General features: G+C 35.9%; 1 protein-coding gene across 2 annotated transcripts in view; it reads left to right on the top strand.

Moving 5' to 3' along the window:
• Nup54 (nucleoporin 54) overlaps nucleotides 1-11,676 on the top strand; it is a 29,185-nt gene extending 17,509 nt beyond the window's left edge. For both annotated transcript variants that reach the window (XM_004848037.4, XM_004848036.4), the window contains 4 exons: nucleotides 2,608-2,715; nucleotides 7,548-7,667; nucleotides 8,536-8,646; nucleotides 11,093-11,676. In XM_004848037.4, the coding sequence (XP_004848094.1) occupies nucleotides 2,608-2,715; nucleotides 7,548-7,667; nucleotides 8,536-8,646; nucleotides 11,093-11,221 (468 nt within the window). In that variant the 3' untranslated portion in view covers nucleotides 11,222-11,676. The remainder of the gene's footprint in view (nucleotides 1-2,607; nucleotides 2,716-7,547; nucleotides 7,668-8,535; nucleotides 8,647-11,092) is intronic.
• The last annotated feature ends 3,528 nt before the right edge of the window (nucleotides 11,677-15,204 follow it).

The raw sequence follows: 15,204 nt of genomic DNA, 5'->3' as shown, positions 1-15,204 counted from the left end.
AGTGATTCCATATTATTTTCTTTATTGAATGCTTTTATTTATGGGGCCTTATGAAACCAAAGGCTACAATTATGACTTTATTTTCATAATTATATTGGTATGTTGTCTTACATTGATGAAGCGAATTTAAATTCCTGAATACTTAAATCTACTTAATATTTTATAAAGTAGATTTTTATAATCAAATACTTAAAGTTCTTAAAAGTCAACTCCATAGTCTCCTACATGGAATTCTGATTTCATTCAGACATCTGAGTAATAAAGAGCTTACTATTTCATGAAGTCCATTTCATTGTCAACCAGTTTTGTTAATTTCTTTTTCTTACATTAATCCTGTATCTGTCTTATTAACAGTTTACACCCATTTTCTCTGACATTGCTTTGTGGGTACAGCCTACAAATACTTGAACATTATAATCACTTTTAAAAATTCTCTTTTGTGGTTAAAAATTCTAGTGTGGTTTCTCATGTGACATGATTTTTTAGACCCTTTATTATGTTAGACGGGACACATTTAGCCTATTAGCATTAATTTTAAAATGAGTAATGTATAGTACTTGACTGGGATGTGACCAATGTTCTTAATAGTTCTTTAGAGTAAAACCAAAGAAGCTAAGTCTTGTTAGATACTTGTCAGTTTTATCGAATGGGCTTTTGATTTTTCTCTAATTTTGTTTTCAATTTCATTAATTTCAAAGGATCATTTTTTTGGTACCAGGGATCAAACTCTGGACCTTGCGCTTGCAAGGCAGGCGACAGAACCACTGAACTAAATCCCCAGCCCCAATTTCATTAATTTCAGGTCTGATATTTCCTTTAATCTGCTTGCTTTGTGTTTATTTTTCTAATTTCTTAAGGTAGCAGCTTATTGATTTGAGACTCTTCTTTTCTAATATAAACATTTAATGCTATTAGTTCCCCTGTAAGCCTTACTTAGCTGAATTCCACAAATTTCGATAATTTTATATTTTCATTCTTGATATTCAAAACACTATTTCCAATTAAATCATTTTGACTTCTGAATTTTTCCTTTCTTTTTGACTAATGGATTATTTAAAAGTATGTTTAATTTTTAAAAAGTGTTTGGATATTTTCCTTGTATTTTATTGTCAATTTCTAGTATAATTGTTATGTTTGGAGAACTATATGACTTCAATTCTTTTAACTTTATTAAGGTTTTATAACCCAAGAGCCTTTGTTTTGGGGTGGCACTTCCTCTTAGTGGCAGTGAGATGCACTTGGTTGGTGATATTGTTCAATTCTTCTGTATTCCTGATTTGGTATTTCTGTATTCCTGATTTTTTTCTTTTTTTTCTCGGTACTGAGAAGCAAACTCGGGACCCTGCACTTGCCAGGCAGGCATGGCACCACTGAGCTATATCCCCGGCCCAGAGTATTGTTGATTTTTCTGCCTGCCAGTTCAACTGTTAGAAGAGTTGAAGTCTCCAACTATAGTTTTGCATTTGTCTTTTTCTCCTTTCAGTTCTATCAGTTTTGCTTCATGTATTTTGAATCGGTTGGATACATACTTATCTAGAATTGCATTTTCTTGGCAGATTAATCTTCTATTATGTAATGTCCCTTTTTTTTTTTTTCTTTTATAACAGCTGCTTTTTTTAAATTTTTGTTTTGGTACCAGGGATCAAACTTGGGACCTTGCACTTGTGAGGCAGGCAGCGGAACCACTGAGCTGAATTCCCAGCCCTTCTTTTATACAGTTTTATTGAGACATAACTCACATATACAATTCACCCATTTAAAGTATATGATCCAGGGCTGGGGATTTAGCTCAGTGGCGCTGTGCCTACCCGGTAAGCACAATGTCAAGTTCAATCCCCAGTTAAATAAATAAATAATCCAGCTGGGGACCATGGCACACAATTGTTGTAATCTCAGTGTTTAAGAGGCTGAGGCAGAATGGTGAGTTCATGTCCAGCCTATGCTATAGCAAGACCCTGTCTCAAAAAAACAACAACAAAAAAAAAAGCTATATGATTCAGTGATTTTTAGTTTCTTCTAAGAGTTGTGCAACTACCACAATAAATTTTAGAACAATTCATTATCCCCAAAAAAAAAAAAATTCCATACCCATTAACAGTCATTAGACTATATTATACTTTCTGACAGGTTCAAGGTTGTCTTTAAAGCCTGTTTGTCATCTTATGAATCTTAACATTTTTCTATTCAGGTTGTTGGTTGTTTGTATTCTGTAATATTACTTACAATCTTTATTTCTAAAATGTGTTTTTATTTTTACCGTATGTTGTCTCATCACTAAATATCCTGGTGCACCAAAGAATTCTCTGAATGGTACATTTTAATTTTTAGATGTATAATAAGGGAAGAAATACGAATCCAGAATTAAAGGAAAGGAGTTTGGGGCCGTGGATTTAGCTTAGTGGTTTCGTTGCCTGCTGCGCAAGCGCAAGGACCCGAGTTCGATCCCTGGTACAAAAAAAAACAAAAAAAAAAAGGGAAAGGAGTTTATGTTTTCAGAAATGACTTTCAAGCTTATCTCAGAATTAGACTTTGCTTATACATATAGGTGTACCTGATAAGTAGTTGTGTTCATATTTGATTTATCCTAACATTTTTTTTTTTGAACAGATCATATCTGAAGATATTAGTGAGCTACAAAAGAATCAAACTACAAGTATGGCCAAAATTGCACAATACAAGAGGAAACTCATGGATCTTTCCCATAGAACCTTACAGGTAGTAATTAGGTTTTTTTCCCCAAACATTTGTAAGATATGTGTAAAATGTGTGCTAAATACAGATTTTTGTAATAGAAAAAAAAAAACAACTCAAAGGAAACAGTCTGAAATTGAAAACTTTCAAGTTGAGAGGTCTTATAAGGTTGGGTGACGAGAGAAGATATTTGGAAGTTTGTATCTTAGAGTAGGTGAGAATAGTGAAGAAATAAAGGATCTTTGAAGAAAGCACATATGAGATCACTGATTCTGATTTTCATAAAATAGAAAACCATTTTTGGGTGTCAAGAAAGGGAGTGTAACCATTAATGGTTCAAAAACAGCAGAACTTCCCAATTAATGACAGAAAAAAAAAGAATAAGTGGCAACAAAACTGAAATTATAAACTGTCATGAAAATAGAAATATTGTATATTAGAACAAATGGACCACAGCAAAAGATGTATTCAGAAAATATATAAGCTTAAAAAGTTTTCAGTTTTAAAAATCAAAAAAGAAACTCACATTAAGAAATTAGAAAAAGAATATCAGAATAAGCCAGAAGAAACCAATTTAAAAAATAAAGATAAAAATAAAATCAATGAGGGCCAGGGATTTAGCTCAGTGGTTTCACTGCCTGCTGTGCAAGCGCAAGGACCCGAGTTCGGTCCCCGGTACCAAAAAAAAAATTAAAAAATAAAATCAATGAGACATTTAAAAAATTAGTAGAATTAAAAAGCTGTTTCTGCCCGAGGATTTAGCTCAGTGGTTCCACCGCCTGCCTCAAGCGCAAGGTCCCAAGTTTGATCCCTGGTACCAAATAAAAACCTGTTTCTTTGAAAAGACCGTCAAAGTGGTTAACTATCTTCTGAGCCTGAAGAAGAAAAAGAGCAATATATCTACAAAATTAATGAAGAAAGAAACGTTATCACAGATATATAAAACAGTAAGAAAATCCGGGGCCAAAAAAAAAAATAAATAACATGGAGAAAGATACCAACCCCAGATAGTTTCTTTGCTGAATTTTGTCTAATTGGTGAAGACCTAATTCCAAATCATTCCTGACAACTGAGGAAAAGTATAGATGACTTTCTTATATTTCTTTTTTTTGGTTATCGGGGATCAAACTCAGGACCTTGCACTTGGGAGGCAGGCGGTGGAACCACTGAGCTAAATCCCCCAGCCCCTTTCTTATATTTCTTATTTCACTGAGATACAACTTACTACATAATTCACCAATTTAAAGGGTATAGTCCAACGTATGTTTTTAATATTTTCAGACCCTGACAATCATCACTATGATCAATTTTAGAATATTTCCATCACTTAAAAATAATTTTCCTACTCATTGGTAGCCACTCCTCCATTTTACCCTAAATCTACTCTGGGCAACAACTTTCTGCCTATTTTGGACACTTCATATAAATGGAATTGTACCAGTTTCTTTGTAGAATAACGTTTGCAAAGGTCAACCATGTAACAGTACTTTTATTTCTTTTTTTTTTTTTTTGGTACCAGGGATTGAGCTCAGTACCTTGCGCTTGCGAGGCAGGCACTGGCACCATTGAGCTAAATCCTGGCCCTCTTTTATTCCTTTTTATTGCTGAGTTTAATTATATGAATATACTGCATTTGTATTTATATATTCAACTGATGGACATTGTGGAGAGTTTTTTTGCTGTTATGAACAATATAGCTATTAATATTCATATGTCCACATATGCTTCCATTTCTCAAGTGTAAACGTAGGAGTAGATGCTGGGTCTTATGGTCCACTCTATGTCTAATTTTTTGAGAAATTTAACTGTTCAGCAAAGCACTTCCACCATTTTATAGCTGTTTTTTTTAAGCATCTCAAAAAAGAGATCTATGAACAGAGATATAGATGTATCGGTCTTTTTGGTGGTTTTGGGGAATGAAACCAGGGCCTCTGTGTTGAACTACATCCCCTAGGTAAATCCCTCCCTCTCTTTTTTTGAGACAGTGTCTCACCAAGTTGCTAAGATGCCCAGGCTGGGCTTGAATTTGTGGTCATTCTGCCTCAGCCTCCCAGAGTGCTGACACCAGATATATCTAATAAAAAATGCAAATTGTCAGGCATAGTGCCACACACCTGTATTTCTAGTACTCTGGGAGGCTGAGACAGGAATATCACAAAATTGAGCATGGCCTGGAGCAACATAGTGAGACCCTGTCTCAGAAAATTAAAAGGGCTGGAGATATAGCTGAGTGTGAATGCCCTGGGTTCAATCCCCAGTACTGAAAGAAAAAAAAAAAAAGATGCAAATTATGCTAAATTTAAAAAGTCTGACTTAAAGGATCCATACTGCCTGATTCCCTCTATATGACATTGTGTACAAGTTGTTAGTTTCAGGGGCCAGAGATAAGAGAGAGGTAAGAGGGAATTTTTTGGGTGATGGAAATGATCTGTATCCTTTTTGAAGGTATGAGGGACAGTGTTGGGAATCACTCCAGGGCCTTACATATAGTAGGTATGAACTCTACTACTGAGCTATACTCCACCCACCCCCCTTTTTTAAATGTGGTACTAGGGGTTGAACCCTGGGCCTCATAGTATTTTAAACTTCTTGTGATCAAATGAATGCTGTATTGGCACAGGATGGAACATAAAGATCCATGGAGCAGAATAAGAGAATCTATAAACAGATCCAAATGTTTCTGGACTTGTATGACAAAGGTGGTATTTCAGTTAAACAAACCATGCTGTAGTAACTGACGGTCCAACCAGAAGAAATAAAATTAGACCACTGTATCACATTATATACAAAAAACTCAAATTAGAGATTTAATTCTAAGAAACTTATGAGACTGTATGTATAACCAAGGGATTGGAGACACTGGGCCAGAAACACAGAAACCATAGAACAAAATTGACAACGTAAGAATTAGAAAATTTTGCCAGGCGTAGTGGTGCACACCTCCCAGCTACTTGGGAAGCAAAGGCATGAGGATCACAAGTTCAAGGCCAGCCTGGACAACTTGTCTCAATTTGTTTTTCAAAAAAGGACTGAAATGTAGTTCAGTGCTGTGTTCAATCCTAGTAAAAAAGAAAAGAAAAAATTATACAGCAAAAGATACCAGAAGCTGCCGCTGAGTACCCTGGTGCACTCCTGCAATCCCAGCAACTCAGGAGGCTGAAGCAGGATGATTACCAGTTTGAGACTAGCTTGGGCAACCTAGTGAGACCTTGTCTCAAAAAAAAAAATTTTTTTTAATGGACTTGAGATGTATGTAGTTTAGTGGTAGAATGCTTGCCTACCGTGCACAAGGCCCCAGGTTCAATCCCACGTAATGCATTTCTTTTCTTTTTTTTTTTTTTGGTACCGAAGATCGAACTCAGGTCCTTGTGCCTGCACAACAGGTATCCCAAGTAATGCAAAAGGGGAAAAAACCATGATGCCAGGAGCCATGTGTCAACAATCATGAGTTCAGAAAAAGGGAAATGTGAGAATAGCACTGATGTTAGCTATAGTTTTAATATACATATTCTACAAAGAAATTTGTAGTCAGATAAGAAAACAATTGAAATGTAGGCAAAAGATGTTTACTGGCAGTTTACAGATAGGCAGATACAAAGTACTTGGAATCAAGGGATTACAAATTAAAGAATAAATATGTGATCTCTTACACTAGCCAGATTACAAAATTTTAAACATCATCACAACTATTGGTGACAAGAATGTAGGGTAAAGGTACTCTGATGTGTGGCTGTGAATCTAAAATTGTTAGGATCTTTTCAGTAGCAGCTTCTATTAGAAATGAAAATGTACATACTTAATTTAACCCAGCAATTTCATTCTTGGGGATTGATACCAGCAAGCTAAATTCTGTATACAAAAATGTTTATCCCAGCATTATTTGTAAAATGAAACATTGTATGTCTATCAAGACGGTGACTATTGAATAGACTGGTCATTAATGTATGAAAAAACATGCATCTATTAAAAATAACAAATTTTATAAAAATAACAAATTTCTCTCAGGATGTCATGAGATTTTGTTACCCTTTTGTAAAAAATTAGTGACTTGAAAGCAACTTAGCAAGACTTTGTTTCAAAATAAAAGTAAATCTGGGGAGCCGGGGATTTAGCTCAGTGGTTTTGCCCCCTGCTGCGCAAGCACAAGGACCCGAGTTTGATCCCTGGTACCAAAAAAAAAAAAAAGTAAATCTGGGAATGTAGCTCAGTGTGAAGGCTCTGGGTTCAGTTCTCAGTACCAGAGCAAAAAAGTCACAGACTGTTTTTGTAATCTGAAGAAAAAGTCCAATAAAAATGGATTTAAACTTAAATATTACAGCTTTGTGTTTTTACGTAAATAATTCTGAATGGCTACAAATATCTAAAACTGGTATAATGTTGCCTATTTTTTGTAGTTTTTTAGGCCATAAAAACTATGTATAGATTTAAAATAGTTGTCTTCTTGCTGCTGCTACTCCAATTGGTAAGTGTATATCAGTGTACTTACGTGATACCTCTGCCTAATGAAAATGGATAGAAACATAATTCACATCACAATGTTAAGCCCTACTACAGTGGTACCTTGGTTGATGAACACTTGTGTTTGCAAACAATTTGGTTCACATACATGAGCATTTGGCAAAATTTTGTTTGCAAACTGCATCAGGTGACAAACACAACCACAGCCATCTTTCCCACACAAACACAAATGTGGCCACCTTTTCCAAAACTGTAGAACAAATTAAGGTTGTGAACTAGGGTAGCACTGTATATTGTTAGTGTAGTTTTCAGATGATTTCTTCCAACAACCAATTGTAATAAAATAACCTTCATAAAAAATTCGATTCTATTAGTATTGGTGGCTTTTCTTTGTGTAGGTCCTAATCAAACAGGAAATTCAAAGGAAGAGTGGTTATGCCATCCAAGCTGATGAAGAGCAGTTGCGAGTTCAGCTAGATACAATTCAGTCTGAATTAAATGCACCTACTCAGTTCAAGGTAAGCACTTCTAAGACCATCTGCAGAAAAATGGCAAATACAGTGGACCCTTCATTTAAGAATTTGATTGGTTCCCAAGAGGTGGTTGTAACTTAAGTCAATAGAGCTGAGATCTGGATGTTTAACTGGGTACATGCTATAGACAACAAGAGGCAGATGAATCATCCATTAACCTAATTAATCCAAGTTGTTTGTATGTCAGGCCACTTGTAACTTGAGGGTCCACTGTAGTCTTCAAACAGGAATTTTGTATAGCTGTGTTTATTAAGGATTTGTTAAAATTTCCTTTCTAAAGTAAACTCTTAGTCATGATTCTTTTGGCTGGTGTTAGTGTTTCAAATAATGCACATAAGGGACAGGGATGTAGCTCAGTGGTGTCCTGCCTGCCTCACAAGCACAAGGTCCTGAGTTTGATCTTGATACTGGAAAAACAAAAATCAAATAATGCACATAGAGAAAATTGGAAATTTGTGTTTGTTTTTTGAGACAGGGTAGTTTAGGTAGTTTAGGCTGGCCTTGAACTCACTATGTAGTCCAGGCTGACCTCGAACTCACAGTGATTCTCCTGCCTCAGCCTCCCAAATGCTGGAATTACAGGCATGCGCCACTATGCCCAGCAGAAATTTTTTGATACCAAGGATCGAACTTGGGTCCTTGTGCTTGTGAGGCACCCAGCAGAAATTTTTTTTTTTGGTACTGAGGATTGAACTCAGGTCCTTGCACTTGCACAGCAGGCAGTGAAACCACTGAGCTAAATCCCTGGCTCCAGAAATTTTTAATTAATGTTCTGAAGCCATCCTTTCAAAAGAAAACATTCTTTGTTAAAAGTGGTGCCGTTGGTAACAATTATATTTTGACTGGTTTTCAGGGCCGACTAAATGAACTGATGTCCCAAATCAGGATGCAGAACCATTTTGGAGCAGTCAGATCTGAAGAAAGATATTACATAGATGCAGATCTGTTACGTGAGATCAAACAGGTAAGTGTTGTACAAAGGTGTACATTTTTAAAGTGTGAGGCTACCACTTCACGTTCACTAGGATGGCTATTATCCAAAAAATAAAATATTGGTGAGAATGTGGAGGAGTTGGAACTTTCATGTGCTGTTGAGGAACATAATGATGTAGCTTGTATGGACAGTGGTGTGGTGGTTCCTTTAAAGTTTAAAAAGAACTGGGTTTGATGGCACACAATTGTCTCAGTGTAAAAAATCAAAAGGGCCTGGGGGTGTAGCCCAGGGCCAAAGCCCTGAAGAGTTCGATCCTTAGTATCACTAAATAAATGCATACATGCATACAAAGTAGAATGGAAAAAAATAGGATTACCATGTGATTGGCAGTTCTGCTTCTGGATGTCTGAGCATGGAAGCTGAAAGAAGAGACTTTGAACAAATATTTGTATACCCTTGTATATATACACATAATGGGATATTAGTCTCCTAAAAAGGAAATTCTGCCACATGCTATAACTTTAGCAGACCTTGAATATGTTTATGCTAAGGGAAATAAGCCAGTTGTAAAAGGACAAATATATGATTGTACTTCCATCAGGTACCAAAAGTAGTCCAATTAAAAGAGAGAACGAGGGGCTGGGGATTTAGCTCTGGTTCCGCCACCTGCCTTACAAGCGGAAGGACCCAAGTTCAAACTCTGGTACCAAAAAAAAAAAAAAGAAAAGAGAGAGAGAACAAGAATGGTCCTTGCTATGGTAGGAGGGAATGGGGATTGTTTAGTGGGTTCAGTCTTTGAGTTTGAGAAGTTCTACAGACAGGGTAGCAAATTCTGCCCAACAGCGTGAAAGTACTTAACACCCCTGAACTGCACACTTAAAAAATGGTTCAAATAGTAAATTTTATGTTGTACCTATTTTACCACAATTTTAAGTAATCATCTCTATCATCATTCACCCACCCCAAACTGCAGATAGCAGCCGCAACAGGAGACATTAGGCAAAATCTCATTCCTTACTCCAAATCTACTTAATTTGCGTTTTATCAAGATCATAGTGATCTATATGCATGTTAAATTGGGAAGCAACTGCCCTATTCTGAATACCTTCCCAACCTATATATAAACTGTAAATGTACTGTATTGAGTTATTGATTCCCTTATCCCTATGGGGACCTGAGTGGAGGTTGGGGTAGCCAGAACCTCCAGTCACCTGTGTAGGGTTCACTTTGTATGAAAAAACTTGAGAAATACTGCTATAGTTAATTTTCATTAGTATAAATACAGATTGGCTTAATGAAAGCTGTCCAATCGCTGTTCTAAAGAAATATACCACAAGATGGTAAACCTCATGGAACATACTAGGTAGGACTATTGGCCTGGCCCTGAGAGTTTTGTTTAGATGGCTATAAATGTTATACAAATCTGATATTACTATGTACATTAGAATAGATGTCACTAAAAACTAGCTTGACTTCTAAGCTCTTAGGAATACACAGTTATATTCCATCATTTAAGTATAGTCTTTGGCAATAAAATTAACTGAGACAGATTCCAACATGTAATCTAGAATCATACTAAAGAGCTTATATACATTAATATATAAACATCTTTTTTTGTGTGTGGTATTGGAGTTTGAACCCAACTTGTGCATGCTAGACAAATACTCTACCATTGAGTTAATGCTCCCAGCCTTGCTATCTACCTTTTTAAAATGAGGAAAAGCAGTATATTGTTTTGGGATTGAATCACAGTTTATCATCTATTTTATGACTTTATGACCTTGGACAGATTACTTAATGCTCAGTTACTTTAAAGTAGAAATGATCCTGATACCCCAAAAGGGGCTCAAAAAGATTTTAAGTGAATTAAAAAATACCTATAAAGCTATTATAGCAGTAACTTAGCATGTGGGAAGGACTCCTAAAAATGTTACCTGTAGTTAAAATGTTAACTGTAGTCATAATCACCTTTGTCATAACAAATATGTATTAGAGGCCACAAAAACTGTTTTCAAATACTTAAATATCCTCTGAGTTGTTTTAATATACCTTTATTACAGGGAAATAGCCAAAACATTTGTTTAAGATACTATTCATAAATATTTGGTTTTATTGTACACTGAATTATATATTTTTTACTGTTGGTCACATAAAGTGTTATTAGCCAAAGACGTAGTACAAAGATGTAGTTTTTTGTTTTGTTTTGTTTTTTTAATTTTTTTTGGTACTGGGGATAGAACTCGGGTCCTTGTACTTGTGAGGCAGGCGACAGAACCACTGAGCCAAATACAAAGATGTAGTTTAAATATGTGTTGCTATTAAAAGTCTTTCCTGGGCCGGGGATTTAGCTCAGTGCCTCTGGTGCCTGCCTTGCAAGTGTAAGGTCCCGACTTCGATCCCCAGTACCAAAAAAAAAGTCTTTCCTGTGAGTAGCTTAATAGAGTTATGTATTAATATGCTGTTTTTTTCATTCTAGCATTTGAAACAACAACAGGAAGGCCTTAGCCACTTGATTAGCATTATAAAGGATGATCTAGAAGATATAAAGTTGGTAGAACATGGATTGAATGAAACCATCCACATCAGAGGTGGTGTTTTTAGTTGACAGTTCACAAACCTGTGTTATAAGTTTGTGAAATGTATCTTCTTACTGCATCGGGCCTTCCTTAAGAATGAAATGAGCACATGGAGAAAAAAGAAAGAAAATGATCCTCTCCTGGCTTGGATTTTTCAGATTACTGACAAATTATTCTTCACTAAATCTGAAATAAACTAGTCACTTCACATCCCTTCTAAAATAACCTTGAAAAGATTTAACATCTAAAAAGCTATACATACTTTAAAAGAAGTACCTAATTGACATTTTTAAAGCAGCATTTTCTTAAACATCACAGTATTATTCTCCATTCTGCTTTCTATGGCAAGTAAATATGAAATATATACTTTACATATAACTGTATAATTACTTGACTGTTGAAGATTTGAGATTCAGAATGTAAAGGACATCAGTTTTTATATACGTGAATTCAACTTGGGAGGAGTAAAGGAAATCCAAAAGTATTTAATTATTAATGTGGTTTTCTTTTTGTTCTGTAAGATTTGAAATTTTTTTTTATTATTTGACTTATTTGGAGTTTATAGAACAATTCTAAGCAATTAGGATATAACAATTACTGGTTTTGGAAACTTTTGTTTTTTAAACCTTTATTTCTAAAAACAAAAACTTTTAAAATAAATTCTTAATTTGTAATTTTATATAATTTTATGTGGTGCTTTATTTAACTTTTAGGGAAAGACCACTTATGTCCACATAAGTACTAAATGCATAATCAAAATCTAGGACTTTCAGTCTTTCCTTAAGTCTGATTTTTTTCTCTCTTAAGGACTTCAGTCAATCCTGATAGATTTTGACTAGGAAGTAGGCTAAAAAAATTCCCTAATACATCATTAGTATCTGAAAATACAGAAAACCTAAGTTAGACATACAATGTACAATAGTGATTCTTTAACCCAATCATTTTAAATAATACTTCTGACTACAAACTGTATATATTTGGGCTGCATTTTGTTGGCACCTTTTGTCTCAGATAGGATCTTGGCTGGCCTTGACCATGGAATCCTCCTGCCTCAGCCTCTGGGATTATTGTACACCACCACACCCAGCCTGTTGGCCCTCTGAAATGATATAATCTATGTAATGTTTTGGCTTGTACTGAGAGGTGTTATAAGAAACAGGCCCTGTGAATCTTGCTATTGTGTTTACTATGGGAACAGTGAGAAATAAGATACACATATATCCAGAATCCATTCTCTGACAATCCACTAACACATTCTGTCCTCAGTTATTGGAAAGTAGGTTGCAGTTGTGTAGGAGACTGAAAACTTTTTTTCCCCTAAATTAGCTGCTAAAATTTTGCAGCCACTTTTGCTGAGTTTATGGAATGCAAATGTGTTACACTACTCCATGCACCACCTCTCAGCATTTTCCTACCATTGTAATTCCAGCATTTGGGAACTGTCACTTTCTGCTTGGTGTGGAAAACAGACACATCCATTGTTCTCATCCACGGAGCCAGATATGGAAAGGAGTCTATCTCTGCACACCTCCTTACAGCAGAAAAAAATTGTTAGAGTTAATCACTGAGCTATGTAGTCTAATGTGTGGATCAGTGATCATGCATACCATGCTCACTTCTCTAGCTTTTAATTTTTCATGTTTTGATAATGTTAGATTCTTAGTGGCACAAGATAAATATACCTGAATAGGACTGAGAGTCAGCTTTCTTTTGGTTTTTTGAGACACAGTCTTGCTATTTAGTTCAGGCTGGCCTTGAATGCACAGTGATTCTCCTACCTCAGCTTCTGAAAAAGAGTCCTCACTTTAGACAGGTCGAGTCATCCTTGTAGGCATCTGACAAGCCTTTGGTCCCTGATTATATAGCTGGTTAGAAAACTGCACTCTTACCAGTACTACAGGTATATTCCAATTGGGCAAGTGATAAATGCTATAGGCTAAATGTTTGTGTCTCCAAAAATTCATATTGAAATCCTAATACCCCATATGACAGTACAGTGATACCTCAGTTGTCAGATGGCTCCAAGTTTGAACTTTCCACTAAAACAGCAAAATTTGAAAAACATCTGCTCAGTGTTCACTGCCTGATAGTCAAACCGAAAATCTGACGTGAAAAAATATGGCTAGGAGTGAGCCACACATCGCGTCTCTCAGGAGACACAAAGAGGTGACACTTCAGTCTAAGCACAGCTTTTAGCCAGACAACATATACTACAGTGTTTGTGCTAAAACATTCCTTTTTTTGCACTTTATTTGCATAAAACTATGGCTCCAAAGAAAGTGATAATAGCAGTAAAGCTAAGAGGAAAACTGTGAGAACCACATTAAAAAAAATAATTGCAAAATTTGTTAAAGTCTTGGGAAAATGAATTTATAAGTGTAGTTTTGGGGCCTCAGAATCAGTTATTTGGTTTTCCATTATTATGGGAAAAATATGTTCAGTTCTCAAACTTCAGTGTTTGAACATGAATTTATGAGGCGTTCAACAACTGAAGTATTGCTATACTAGGAGTTGGGGCCTTTGAGAGGGGATCCAGTCATGAGGGTGAAGACTTAAATGAATAGGATTCATACCCTACCCATCTTGCTCCTTGCAAATTTGAGGACTCTGAGAAAGTATTTCCCTCTATAAGCGAACAAGACCCTCAACAGAAGCCAAATCTATCTGCCAGTACCTTGATTTTGGGTTTGTCCGTCCTCCAGAACTGAGATAAATACAGACTAAGACATCAAGCTCTAAATTTAGGTACATGAGTGAGAGGAATAAAGACCCCTTTAGCCCTAGTACTAAGTTGTGTTCCTAACACAATTTACCAGAAGTTCTGTTTTTAAGCCTTGAGTGACTTGTAGTGCTTCTTACAGATTGTCTTCCCTGCACGAGAGGTAGTTGGCAAAGCACAGTGAACCTTAATACCTAGTTTAGATTTATGTATCTTAAATGCAATACAGTGGCACATGAAAAACCAGATTTATAAGTTTTGGAGGATATCAAAAGTGAATCATCAGGTTATTCATCCATGGATGATCTATTATGGTAAAATACATGTTTTCATAACAAGAGTGGTGTGGGTGTTATGAGGACGATGACAATTTTGACATTGGCCATGTGAGCCAAAATTCCTGTGACAGTGAAATGGAGCAAGAATTGACTGATACAGACACAGGGAACGCAGACCTCCTTGATTCAGATGACAAAACAGCAATGTGAGTGCATATTTGACTAGTTGAAATTTGCAAAATAGTTGGTCACACAACCAAATGGAATGATCCAATGTTAGAACTAGGTCCAAAAATATAGTGAGGATCTTGGGAGAGATGAAACCTATTGGACAGAATGTCAGCACTGCCATTCAGTGTTGGAAATTGTAACAGACAAAATGCTACAAGATGTGAAATACACAAAGGCTGAAATACAAGTAAAACATTCGGTATGCACCGTTAGCCATATTTAGAAATGTATTTATGATGACACCTCACTAGCTGAACTGAAAGCATTCATAGGTCTGCTGTACTTACCAGGGATTTCTCATGGTAACTGCAGCAGTGTAAATGACTTATGGAAAAGCCATGGGTATGGGCTTGAGGTATGTAGAATAACAATGACACCGAGAAGATTAGATTTCCTTCAGAATTGCCTGAACTTTGATAACAAAACCACCCAAGAAAGAAAAAGAACTGATAATCTGGCTATCTGGTCATACTTTGACAGATTTATGAGTAATTGCCAAGCAGTTTACACACTGTTTGAAACATGGCTACTGATGAACATCTTGCAAACATTTCATGGCCACTGTAGCTTCAGCAAGTACATTCCAAGAAAAACCCCTTCAAAATAAGGCATAAAAATTTATGCCCTTGTAGATACGAAGAGTTACACTTTCAATTTAGAAATCTATCCAGCAACTCAGCCACCAGGTCCTTATTCATATAGTGATAAACCACTGATGCTGTGAAAAGACTTGGTCTTATCTCCCAAACTAATTGGAATGTGACGTTTGACAACTGTTTTGACA

The sequence above is a fragment of the Heterocephalus glaber genome, unplaced genomic scaffold (genome assembly GCF_053883595.1).
Source record: "Heterocephalus glaber isolate CG9 unplaced genomic scaffold, H.glaber_assembly_v1.0 deba00001454, whole genome shotgun sequence".
Classification (NCBI taxonomy): Eukaryota; Metazoa; Chordata; class Mammalia; order Rodentia; family Bathyergidae; genus Heterocephalus; species Heterocephalus glaber.
The sequence above is the reverse complement of the archived record's forward strand: the minus strand, read 5'-3'. Positions and strand labels throughout refer to the sequence as shown.